The sequence below is a fragment of the Haliotis cracherodii genome, unplaced genomic scaffold (genome assembly GCF_022045235.1).
Source record: "Haliotis cracherodii isolate W230 unplaced genomic scaffold, xgHalCrac1.p SCAF_6, whole genome shotgun sequence".
NCBI lineage: Eukaryota > Metazoa > Mollusca > Gastropoda > Lepetellida > Haliotidae > Haliotis > Haliotis cracherodii.
Window position 1 is genome coordinate 16,220,570 of NW_027266319.1, and position 13,725 is coordinate 16,234,294.

At 42.7% G+C, this 13,725-nt stretch overlaps 1 protein-coding gene across 1 annotated transcript; it reads right to left on the minus strand.

Moving 5' to 3' along the window:
- Positions 1-620: 620 nt before the first annotated feature.
- Positions 621-12,634, minus strand: LOC139445689 (proton myo-inositol cotransporter-like). The gene is made up of 9 exons (XM_071226878.1): positions 12,084-12,634; positions 9,818-9,977; positions 7,574-7,782; positions 5,824-5,935; positions 4,736-4,896; positions 3,829-3,955; positions 2,567-2,799; positions 2,040-2,192; positions 621-920 (listed from the first exon to the last, which is right to left on the minus strand). The coding sequence occupies exons 1-9, from the start codon at positions 12,478-12,480 to the stop codon at positions 700-702; spliced, it is 1,773 nt and encodes a 590-aa protein (XP_071082979.1). The 5' UTR covers positions 12,481-12,634; the 3' UTR covers positions 621-699.
- Positions 12,635-13,725: the final 1,091 nt, after the last annotated feature.

Consider the following 13,725-nt stretch of genomic DNA (forward strand, 5'->3'; position numbering starts at 1 on the left):
GCTGCACTTTATGAAATCTTTAAAATAAATCTCATGTTTGATTGTCAACATACATCATCAAGCATAATCATACAAGAAATTGATCATTTGTTCGAGAGTGTGTTTTGTTTTAAACAAATTATAATTTAAAATCCAAGTCGAGTTGTTCCGATCCAAGTGATGCTCTGGTTCAGACAAGGTGATGCACTTGTTCCAGCATAACACTCATTTCTGGAACAGGGTGTTTGTTTGTTTCTTGTTTAACGCCGCATTCAGCAATATTCCAGCTATATGACGGCGTTCTGTAAATAATCGAGTCTGGACCAGACAACCCAGTGATTGACATCATGAGATCGATCCAAGGAATTGGGATACGATGACATCCATCAGCCTGACCACCTGATCCCGTTAGTCGCCTCTTACGACAAGCATGGGTTGCTGAAGACCTGTTCTATCCCGGATCTTCACAGGTCCCGATGCACTGGTTGATTGCAGTCGGAACAAAACAATTCCACATTGATTCCAATCAGCAACGTTTCTTTGGGTATCAGAATTGCAACAACCATAGGTGTGCACATATTATATATAATATATATAAACATAGATATAACTATTGATATCTATAAAAATATGTGGTCATAACTTTGCTTATCACAGACGTTGATAATAATGGGTTCAGCAGTAAAAGTAACATGAGCAACAACAATAGAGCTAGTTTTGTCAAGCATCCGAACCTAACGCGGTTTCTTTATCTGCCGTTGCGGGGGTGTATTGCTTGCTCAGTGCGTCTGCGTGCAGGAAGTGAATCTTCTCCTCACGTGACCCGGAAGTCATAAATAACTGTTCCACTTCTTCAAGACTTTTGTCCTTAGTCTCTGGAAGGAATATTAAAACGAAGACAAACCCGACCACGCACATGCCAGCATACAGCCAGAAGGTTCCTATGAGCAAAGTAAACAAGTGTTACAGAAAACGTAAACAAATAAATCGAAAGCTTTAAGCTATGGTTGCATTTGTAGTTCCAGCTCTTGTTTTAATCTAATCACGTCATTGATGCACATACACTTTTTAAATATGTTTTAAAAAGATATTTATATATTACATGTTAAACACCGTAAAAGGCGATTATGCTTGTTGGAAGAGGCGACTAACGGGATCGGGTGGTCAGGCTCGCTGACTTGGTTGATGGATGTTATCGTATCAAAATTACGTGGATTGATGCTCATGATGTCAATCACTGGATTGTCTGGTCCAGACTCGATTATTTACAGACCGCTGTCATATAGCTGGAATATTGCTGGGTCCGGCGTTAAACAACAAACCAGCAACATGTAAACAAGAATGCTTAATTCTTCATGACAGAGGTTGTTATTCTCAAGGATATCCTATTGAGATCTTAACGGTCCTGTAGAATCATGTGCAACCACATGAGCACAAGGTCATCATATTGAACCTCCCAAACTACTAGAACCGTACTGAGGCCTTCTGTTCATAGAGAGCTGACAAATGACGAGCAGGACCCGGTGATTGGCACTTCCGACAGATGTTGAAAAGACAGAATGTAGAATGTGCGCGTGTGAGCTAGCATGGGTAAATTGAGACAATAAACATGTGACATCCGCCTTTTCGTGGTCACTATGAATTCAGTGCCTTATACTATGAGGAGGCACAAGGAGCGCCGCGATTCTCTGTGTAGAGTTACGTCCTTTTACCACACCAGGATAAGATAATAACGGGTTGGAACCTCTGTTTATATCCGATTATGATATTTCAAGTTAAGTCTTTTAGCCTTTTTTCCGTGTTCGTAGATTTAACCAAATTGGTAATGATCTACGACTGGCGTCTCTCTTTCCCCCGGCGATAAGCTGACAAGTCACCCAATCAGTTAATACCTCGACTGGTTCAAACAGCAGACTTTCTAGTCAGCAAGCAAGGAGGCGTTGCCAAAAGGGGCAAAGTCCTATTACCGTTACGGTCTGGACACATTAACCTTAGATGTGTCATACTCTACCTGGAGGTCGTCTTATTTGCCTATATATGGTAATGCACAAGCGACTCACCATATTTGGTAATGGTCTCTGTAAGGGTCAAGAACGTGAGGGAGATGAGCAGGTTGAATGTCCAGTTTGTTGCACCTGCTAGGGCCGTGCACGTGCCACGTGCCCACAGGGGATAAATCTCCGAGTTTACAGTCCACGGTATTGGGCCAAGACCTTAAGCAAGAAACATAAGCACATGCTAACAACATCGTCATTTTTGTAACGGTGGTTGGTCCTAAAGTAATTTTTTTTTCAAATTACAAACCAACAGTAAATTTACATGCTAATTAATTTCTAAAAGGAAAATTCAAAATGTTCATGAAAATGTCTGGCACCTAAATTCATCTTGGGTTGTGTAATCCCAAGGAAGTTGAGAATTAGTGCACATGCACATTGACCTGATAATAACGACATACTTTGAGCATGCGTAGCACGGAGTCTTGCTCTATATTATCATAATTGCGCGAGATACACTTACACCTCCAGATAGTGATATGATTGCGCTGTGTGTCAGGAAGTCGTGTTTGCAAATACACTTTTGGCCTCACCTGGTGCAAATGAGAACACAAACAGCACCATCCCGAAAACAGGCATCCATGAGTAGTTGTTCGGACAATACCCGTAGGCGAACGTGAAGGCGGACCCTGGTTCGTCACTTGCATTACAGCGGCCAACCAATGAGCGGCCTTCGTCGTTAGAATCTACAGGGAGACATGACCCATCTGTGGAGACGTCGTAGCAGAAGCCGCAGTCGGTGTTGGTGGTGCACTCATCGCAGTTGCTGAGGACATGAAATAGAACTGCCATTAATTGTGGGCTTTCCGACTCATGTGCCTATCACGTGAAAATATACCAAATATGTGCCGTAAGTTTATAGAGACCTGTGGCGAAGCAATGTAGTGTTACATGGACGCCATGTGTTCACATCTGACACAGAAGGTGAGCTATGTGTTTTATGGCAGTGTAATTTATTGTTAAACAATGATTGTAACTGTATCACATTGTTTCTGTTGAGATTCAGTAGAAGTTCATTGCACTGTACTTGGACATTGATTAGTTGTCAGGAATGTAGTACTATTTAAAGTAAGCAGTTGTGTGGTTATTATCTTTAGCGTTCGTCACCACTCACCCCTTTCCGTAACCTGTACGAAGCTTGTCCCGGAATAACACGAGTTATATTAGTCACAAATGGCTAGAATTATCTGAAAACTTCCGGAATAGCATGGGTGGATGTCAAGCGTTATAGAAACGTGGAATATTCTGTGATTTTCTAGTGACGGGTCAAGCACTGTGTGGATAGTGCTGGAAGCTCGTTAGACTAAGCTACGCCTGCCTGTCATCTCACATCTCATATGTGTAGTAATTTGTATTGATTTGTAAACCTAGTTAATTTTGTAACACAATTGTTGATTGTATACCATTTGTTGGTTGTTTGTTGGTTTCACGCGTTCTTTTACGTTCGGATTTCTGGGTTAATATATTGTTTCAGTTTGGGGATCGACACATAACATATGTAACACCGATTCTTCAATTATTTCAACAATAATTATCATGACGGAAAATAAGCGATAAATATTTAAACCAGAGGGTCGTCTATTTGAAAACATACTGAACAAAAACAGTCGACAATTGCAAAACATGGGCCTTGAAGGCATCTCTACTATTGTACGTCTTGTGACTGTGGACAACTGGCGGTGTTCTGAACGGCATATATGGTGTTCATCTGTCCGAGGACAAATTCTAGCTCGACATCGATATACTTGTACTGATGACGATACAGTGTTACACAGGTGAGTGAAGTAGAGGTTACCTGTACAGTTTGTTACAAGCACCGGTATAGGTCTCATTGTTGAATGTCTCCGTGACGTTGATTGGTGGGGCATTAATGGAGGAAAGTTGAAAGCCGGTAGCCAGGACACCAAGGGAGACGAACACACCTGGAGAAGATGCAAGAATGTGTATTATGATATGTATTATCCATTTCCTCCGAGATAAGAGAGTTTATAAACATGTTAATCTATACATGCTCCACCACCTCTATGCTCAACCCCATCTGTCGCCCACCCCTCTGTGCTCCACCCCCTCAGTCATCCATCCCATCTGTCCCCACCCCCTCATTCATCCTTCCCATCTGTCTGCCACCCCACTCTGTGCTCCACCCGTCATTCATCCTTCCCATCTGTCCCAACCCCCTCAGTCATCCAACCCATCTGTCTGCCACCCCCTCTGTGCTCCACCCCGTCAGTCATCCATCCCATCCGTCCCCCATCCCTCAGTCATCCATCCCATCCGTCCCCCATCCCTCAGTCACCCATCCCATCTGTCCCCACCCCAGACAACACGTCTACGCACCCACGAAGCTACAGAGGAGCAACACCTTCCTGCCCAGCCTGTCCACCACCCCTCTGTGCTCCACCCCGTCAGTCATCCATCCCATCCGTCCCCAGCCAAGACAACACGTCTACGCACCCACGAAGCTACAGGGAGGAACACCTTCCTGCCCACCGCCCCTCTGTGCTCCACCCCGTCAGTCATCCATCCCATCTGTCCACCACCCCTCTGTGCTCCACCCCGTCAGTCATCCATCCCATCTGTCCACCACCCCTCTGTGCTCCACCCCGTCAGTCATCCATCCCATCTGTCCACCACCCCTCTGTGCTCCACCCTGTCAGTCATCCATCCCATCCGTCCCCACCCCAGACAACACGTCTACGCACCCACGAAGCTACAGAGGAGCAACACCTTCCTGCCCAGCCTGTCCACCAGGTACATGCCGATGAATGTGGCCAGGAAGTTAACTGCGTTGGGTGCCACAACCAGCCAGATAGCGTGCTGCACGGTGAAGCCGGCCATCCTCATGATAGTCGCACTGTAGTAGCTGAATATGGGGACAAACCAGTGAGGATTACATCTTACATGTTTCATATTATTCTGTGCTGAGTAATGCATGATATAACACGCATGAATAGGTTTTGTTTCGTTGATTTCCTTCCCACGATGCATAAAATCATAACCAAACCAGTTTTAGAAAAGGTTAACAGCGATTACGACGAACAAATGACCAAAGCAATGTCAAGACGAAGAGTTTCCCCTTACTGAGTGACGTTCAGCGTTAGTTACATAACTTCATAACGTCAACGCCAAGGAATTACCATCCTCCATAATCAGCCGATTAATAATAAAAATTATAATAAAAATAATTAGAATGGATGACTGAAGATCGGTCGTTGACACAGGGTTGTGACATACATACAATTCTGTCTTTGAAAGGAGGGGCTGAACAATTTTTAACTATTTTTCACATAACGTTGATTTAAGGGCATCCAGTGTTTCTAGTGCTGCCACCCCCCTCCATGTCTGCGTTGATAACGAACACGCTTATAACGAAAAACGGATATAACTAACTGTGTTTCCCCGGCCATTTGCTGTATTTATGCTACATATATATGTATATATATCAAATTATGCTTATAACGAACTGCGGGGCGGTCGGTTAGCCTAGTGGTTAAAGCGTTCGCTCGTCACGCCCAAGACCCGGGTTCGATTCACGACATGGGCACATTGCGTGAAGCCCATTTATGGTATCCCCCGCCGTGATATCGCCGGAATATTGCTAAAAGCGGCGTAAAACCATACTCACTCACTCACTATAACAAACTGCGGTTATAACGAACTAACCTAGTGGTCCCTTTGAGTAGATTACTGTATGTCAATCTGTCGAAATCCTGATTAGGAATTACCCTGATTAAACAATGTACTGTCCCGGATGAAGCTTCTGTTGTGTACAAGCTACGCCTATACTTACATCACAGTGTTGATACCGCAGACTTGTTGGAAGAACTGGAGGCCAGCACCCACAAACAGACTCCGCCTGACGTGAGAGGTTGTCAGCACCCGGGTCAGTATAAACCCGTTATCTGAAACATGGGTGGGACAACATTACACCTGTATATAACAACCAGGGTGCCGATCTACAAAACGTTCGCAGCGTTACGACCGATCTTACCCTACAATGTATCATAGGCCAAGAGGCCCGTGAACACTCGGGTTAGAATAGCTCTTTAGCAACCCATGCTTGTCGCGACTAAGATCTCAGAAACTCAGATCTGTTTGAACATTGTCATATTTGTTGGAACTGCCAATTTGTTTCAGCCAAGTCATTCTTTAAGCAAACTTTTTAAAAAAACCAAGCAATCAAAGAGTGTACATGTGTACTAATTGAACGAATAGCCAAAGCATTTGGCAACATTTATCCAAGAGCGCAAAAAATTGCTGTTATCTAATATTATGGGTTATTGAACATACAATCCAGGGTGCAAGTCATTTAAAAGAAAACAAAGGTACCTAAATTTGGTAAAACCGAGTATTCCAATGATGCAACTTAAAGCACTTGACGTAACATAAAAAACCACTTGACGTAATATTAAGAGCACTTGACGTAACATTAAAACCACTTGACGTAATATTAAGAGCACTTGACATAACATTTAAAGCATTTGACGTAACATTCAAAGCACTTGACGTAACATAAAAACCATTTGACGTAACGGTGACACCCGTTGACGTAACATTGAAAAATCACTAACGTCATGGAAAACACTTATTTTGAGAGGTTGGTTGGTTGGTTTGTTATTTAACGCCGCACTCAGCAATATTCCAGCTATATGACGGCGGTCTGTAAATAATCGAGTCTGGACCGGACAATCCAGTGATTAATATCATGAGCATCGATCCACGCAATTGGGATCGATGACATGCATCAACCAAGTCAGCGAGCCTGACCACCCGATCCCGTTAGTCGCCCTTCAGACAAGCATAGTCACCTTTTACAGCAAGCATGGGTTGCTGAAGACCTATTCTACCCCGGAATCTTCATGGGTGACTTATATTGAGGATAATTGTTACGTGATGGTATATTTGAAGTAATTACTGTACTTTTGAAAGTGGGAATTTCTTTGACATGTAAATACTCTCATGTTTTACGTCATTCCAATGTATCTGGTTTATCATCTTCCCAAGACAAGGGAGTTAACTGACTATACAAGTCTAGTTTCCACCCTTGCCGAACTTGGCTGTAAGTTACACTTTGGCTGGACTAACGAGTCTTTGCATCAAAATCGTATTGACAACATGGATTTCAATATGCAGATTTCGGTCGACTGCAGGATTTGCAAAGCACGTGTACCGTCAATGACAATGTTTTTGTGCTCAAGTTATTTGATGCACTTTGTGGGGTAAGACCTGTTTTATTACAATAGAGATCTTGATTATCGATCAGACCATCTTGACTGGGCGCCACCATTTTGTTTGAAGGAAATGCAAGTGATATGAGAGATGGAATCTGATTGGTCAATAGGAGGGACATAGAAGGGACACAACTCGTAATAGCTAGTGGTGGGGCTACGTTCGAGCCTGCAAATTTCAGCCTAGTTCGGCAAGGGTGGAAACTGGACTTTAATAGTCAGTCAACGCCCTTGCCTCAGGAAGATGCTGGTTTATTAACAGGCCGTCTTTGTCGTCCTTGGTATCAATCTTGATAATGTATGAGTTCTCACTGAATGAAGAGGCTTTCTTGGACTCCTCCAGCTTCTGTTTAATGGCAGTCATTTCTTCCTCGACATCTGGCGTTCCGCGAACCTGCATCAGAATTTTGCGAGCCTTTTCCACGTGCCCTGAATCAATCATCCAGTGTGGGCTCTCCGGGAGGAAGAGGAACCCTACAAACTGCACAATACCGGGGACAGCAGCAAGACCCAGCATGTACCTTGACGAACACGGAAACACATCTCGTTATAAAGCCTGGTTCTAGCACATGATTATATAGTACCATGTTATATCACATGGCTGTAGTACATTGTTATGACATATGGTTATAGCTAATCGTGGGCGATTTCAAGCGGACAAATTCAGTTCACGAAAAACCTGGGGTTGCTAACTTTAGATAGTTTGCAACGGGTGTTTTGACCAATGTATGTTGTGTATCATTGAGAAAGCCAATGGCACCCAGGATTTATCCCAGACTGTAGCTAACAGTGGATAACAACTACATACTGTTTCCATAATTCCACTCTGCATGTTGCATGAATTATGCATTATGATAATTATATCGCAATTTGATATGCCTGACGCAAAATATTTTTATTACTTTTGTTAAACATCTCCTTCCTCGTTGCTTATCTAACGACATGACACTATTTTTAAAGATACAGATTTAATATTCCGCGTTCAAACTTGAACAACCCTTTCTGCATTGCCTGGATTAATCTGCACATGTTTGACGCGGAAGTAAAGTTCAGGTTCAACGGAAGGGTGATAGATCTGTTTTTCTGCATGTTGGCTTTTTGACAACAGACTTTTCAAAGTGTCAACTGCATTGTTACGGGGCTTCAAAGCGTCAGCTAATGTGTTACAGGGCGTCCCAGGGTCAACTGCAATGTTACAGGACGTCCCAGGGTCAACTGCATTGTTACTGGCGTCCCAGGGTCAACTGCATTGTTACAGGACGTCCCAGGGTCAACTGCATTGTTACCGGCGTCCCAGGGTCAACTGCATTGTTACAGGGCGTCACAGTGGCAACTGCATTGTTACTGGCGTCCCAGGGTCAACTGCATTGTTACTGGGCGTCCCAGGGTCAACTGCATTGTTACAGGGCGTCACAGTGGCAACTGCATTGTTACTGGCGTCCCAGGGTCAACTGCATTGTTACTGGCGTCCCAGGGTCAACTGCATTGTTACAGGGCGTCACAGTGGCAACTGCATTGTTACTGGCGTCCCAGGGTCAACTGCATTGTTACTGGCGTCCCAGGGTCAACTGCATTGTTACAGGGCGTCACAGTGGCAACTGCATTGTTACTGGCGTCCCAGGGTCATCTGCATTGTTACAGGACGTCCCATGGTCAACTGCATTGTTACAGGGCGTCACAGTGGCAACTGCATTGTTACTGGGCGTCACAGTGGCAACTACAATGTTACAGGACGTCACAGTGGCAACTGCATTGTTACAGGGCATCCCAGGGTCAACTGCATTGTTACAGGGCGTCACAGTGGCAACTGCATTGTTACAGGGCGTCACAGTGGCAACTACAATGTTACAGGGCATCACAGGGTCAACTGCATTGTTACAGGGCATCACAGGGTCAACGGCATTTGTTACAGGGCGTCACAGGGTCAACGGCATTATTACAGGGCGTCCCAGGGTCAACTGCATTGTTACAGGGGGTCCCAGGGTCAACTGCATTATTACAGGGCGTCCCAGGGTCAACTGCATTTGCTACAGGGCGTCATAGCATTAACAACACGGCGTCATAGTGTTACAGCATTGCTACAGGGCGTCATAGCATTAACAACACGGCGTCATAGTGTAACAACATTGTTACAGGGCGTCATAGCGTCAACAAGAGTGCTGCTACATGGGCTTCACAAGCATCAACAGCCTTGCTGCAAGTCATCAAAGCGTCAACAGCATTGCTACAGGACGTGTCACAGCGTCAACAGCATTTACGTGTGCGCGTCATAGCGTCAACAGTATAAAACGTGGGTGCGTCACAGCCTCATCAGTATAATTACTATACAGCGTCAACAATGATGTTTCTACTCGAAGATAAATTGGACACTGTAACTGATGACGGGAGAACAAAATGTCTGGGTCAAGCAAAGGTACCATCATATTAATAATTTACGCAGCGCATTTTCCAATTATCCAACCGTTCATATATAACAAGATTGAAAGAGACCACAAGGGTTGTCTTAAGAACTTATCTTAAAATTTCTATCCTGTAATGGCTCAAGAAAATAATCACCTCCATCCTGTGTCTGGGAGGTCACTGAAGGCACCGGCGATGATGGAGGAGACGAGGATGCCGATGGTTATGAAGAGCTGGTTCAAGGTCACCAGCGTTCCCCGGATGTTGCTAGGCGCCACTTCCGCCACGTACACAGGAACTGTCACCGAAGCAAACCCTGACAAGCAGACATGTTATACATTCTATACGTGAATACAGTTTCGGGGCTAACCGGGATTCGAAACCACAATCAGAGGTTTCTGGCGCGTTCAAGGGACGCAACTCTGCACGCAAACTGCAGCGTTTTATGAAATATTACATAAACACAATATCATATTTTTGTCTCTTATATTCACTGTCCATAGTAATAAGAAATACTGCAAATCATTATCCAATCGGTACAATATATACGGGATAGTATTTATTACGAGCAAAATAAAAATGTTAATTTTCTGGTCCAAACAACTTCATGTAAACACACTCAGACATAAAGGGAGAAATAGCGCCACGGTTCTATAACTCACCTGGATATGTGAGGTGAAATTGGGTTTAACGTCGCGTCCAAGATTATTGCACTTATATAGCGACGTGTCTGCACGCTTGTGTCTGTGTTTGTACTAGTCCGGACTGATGCCGATTTATAGTGCCAGCTCACTGAGATACCATGCCGCAGTTTAACATGAATACCCCACTCAGACACAGTATACTGACTCCGAGCCGACCAGTCCTTGTTTTAGCCCCTCAATGCCTAGTGTCTGACAGGGTCACAATAAGGACCATCTTTTAACGTCTTTTGGTATGATCGAACCCCGGACCTTCCGCTCTCCGGGCGGACGCCCTACCACAAGACCACAGAGGCGGTCAGTGAAAGTGAAACAGTCTATCGTGTTAATCCCCATTGTTGTACAGATTATCACGGGCTACTGATTTTTAAACTACAACAATAGCTGCTGGCAAAGTGAAACCACCCCGAGGGGGTCTTGGGTATGTGGTCAGCAGTTTAACATGACTGTCATCAAAGACATCCACAACGCTGTCAGTGTTGATAGTTATGTTCAGCATAAATACTATGCAAAATCAAAATATAATGTTCAGCTCCCTCAGTCTGGCCGTTTAAGAGAAGCAATTTATAAAATTTAATATGTAATTTTAAATAATTTAAGAGCAAGGTCTAAACAAGGTCAAAATATATATAAAAAAACAACTAATATTGAAGAAGAAAAAAATTAAACAAATACCATTTTTTTACCAAAATGGCGGCCATATTAATAATCGGATTAGAATTTTTCAACATGTTCAGATGGTAAGAATGGTAGGAAAAAGCATGTAGTTTCAACTTATTTTATTCAACTTAACTTGTAACGATTATTTGGTAAACAGGCCTAACTGGCTTATGTAAATACCGTTCTTTTACATTTTAATTACATTTATGTTAACATCCAAATTTTAAGGGCAAGAAAAAATACAAATTACATAATAAGAAGATCACTCATGTCAGCAAAACTGAAAATGAGTATAAGCTTAGCATATATTTATACTCAATAAACAAACCGACCACTATTTTCTTTTCTTTTATTAGAAAAAGCATGTGAAATTACACCTACATTGGTCGTATGGTTTCGGAAGAGAAGATGTTTACAGGAAATGCATATTTAGAAAATTTAGGATCTTGGTCAAAGTGCATACGTGTTGAGCTCCACTACTGACTACACACATACCAAGTTTCATTTCATTTTCTAAGAAAATGGCTGAGTCATGGCCAGGAGACAAAAACGCTGACCTATCGCAAAACAACTAACCAAATAAATGCCGTTTCATTTAATTTTGAACGAACATGGCCGAGCAATCATGGTAATAGATATGTTGTTCCACGTGGTTAGATACAGAAATAAAGGCGACGAGCTGTATACAGAGTTACTGTTTTTTTAGTTATATTCACCAGGACTTGTTTATGGCACGATCGAGGTATATAGCATTTTGAGGAACCGACCGTTTCATATTCTGGGGATGGGGTAGGATTTTATAGAAAAAAAAACATATTGCCCACGAAAATTCTGGTTTTGCAGCTGTATATATATATATATATATATATAATCTCTAGACAAAATCCCAGTTCCCCACGTCCTCTCCCCTCCCAATGACAGTGGTGTATAACCACAAGACATGAGCTCTCTTTCTTAGTACTATTCAGAAATATGTAAAAAATATATGCTAAAACAAAAATAAATTCATCGATATATAAATCTAACAAAATTATTTTGTATTGGTGAACTACAGAACATACCTATGCCGATTCCTATGATGATTCTCCCAACCAGCAGAACCTCCTTGTCTGGAGCGGCACCCATGACCACAGCGCCCATAGTGAACACCACACTAGCCGCCATGATAGTTCTCCTTCTCCCAACATAATCTGCCAGGTATCCACCACACACGGAAAAGACGGCCGCCGAAGCAACCGTCCCACTTACTATCACCTCCGTCCATATTGTATCTAGCTTGAAATATGGCCTGATTAAGAGCATAGACCCGGAAACGATCCCTGTGTCGTAGCCGAACAGAAAGCCGCCGAGTGTCGCGAATATTGATAATACATAAACAAACCTGGGGTTAGCACTCCGCCCTGTCTCACTCCCTTTTCGTCCATTATCAACAGGGGCAGTGTTATCACCTGTTTCCATCCTCACGGCAGGGTGTGTCGTGTGAATAGGTCCCGTGATAGAGTCATGACAGACTTGACTAGCTAAAACCCGGAGGTTAAAGGTTGTGTATTAACACGTAGCGTGAAGAGAAGTATGTTGCATATAGCTTTGTATTGATTTCCTCATTCCGCTTTCAAGCTCTCGTTGTCGTTTCAGGCGCGCAACAGATGTGGGGCGTCACATATATAGCCTAGAGTACATTCTATTATTCGGTTGATAAATGCCTGGAGGCACGTTGGCGTGATTAGATAAGCATTTATTTGTGCTCATTCTTAAAAACTGTCGTGAAAATATGACAAAGTTAACGTTTATAGCCGGTATCTAGCACTACTGTAAACTATGTAAAAGAAATAAAATTCAATTAAGACTAACAAAAATACTTTCATCGACATGAAATCATACATAAAACACAAAAAAATAAACGAAATTATAACGATGTTATTTATGTATTTATTCAGAGCCCTACAGCAAACATGGGCAAACAAGCAGTCACTGTGGATACTGGTGGTGATTTAGTTTCAGGGCGACCAGTACTTGGACAAGAAGTAGGTCTTTTGCGCCCAACACATGACATTGTTATAAACAAATTACACTGACTATCTAAATGACATGATTAACCAATATGCTCCAATATAAAACAGCAAATACAAAATATAACAATGTTTCATTTCTGAAAACTGAGTAATCACTAAGGAGCAGATTATGCAAATAAGCAAACTGATATGATGTTTTAAAAGTAACAGCACATATGGATTTACTTGTCATTTTCATAATTTCATATTGACCCGAATCAGTCACAAATTCCCCCAGTGCCCGCTGAATTAAGCAATAAAGGGCCCACAAAAGTCTGTTTAGACTATTTTGACTTGAACTATATTTCCAATGCATTTTCATGAGCAAAATTTACTTGCCATTGCGTGTATTTGTGACGGTTGCCAAATACGTGTCCGGGCCCCAGTTAAGATTCGGGTTAGACTTGGGGCGGCATTCATAAAAGAACTGAAGTCTGAAAAAAATAAAGTTCAGACTTAAGAAAAATCGTAGTATTTTTATGAATACCGCCTTTCTCTTCAGCAAGTCCTAAGAGGCGATTAACGAGAGCAGGGTTGTCTGGTCCAGACCGGCGTCACATAACTGTAATATTGTGTGGTGTTAACACTGGTGGTGTTTACACTATGTATTTAGCTCGCCAAGGCTCGCTAAATACAATGTTTATTCCTTATG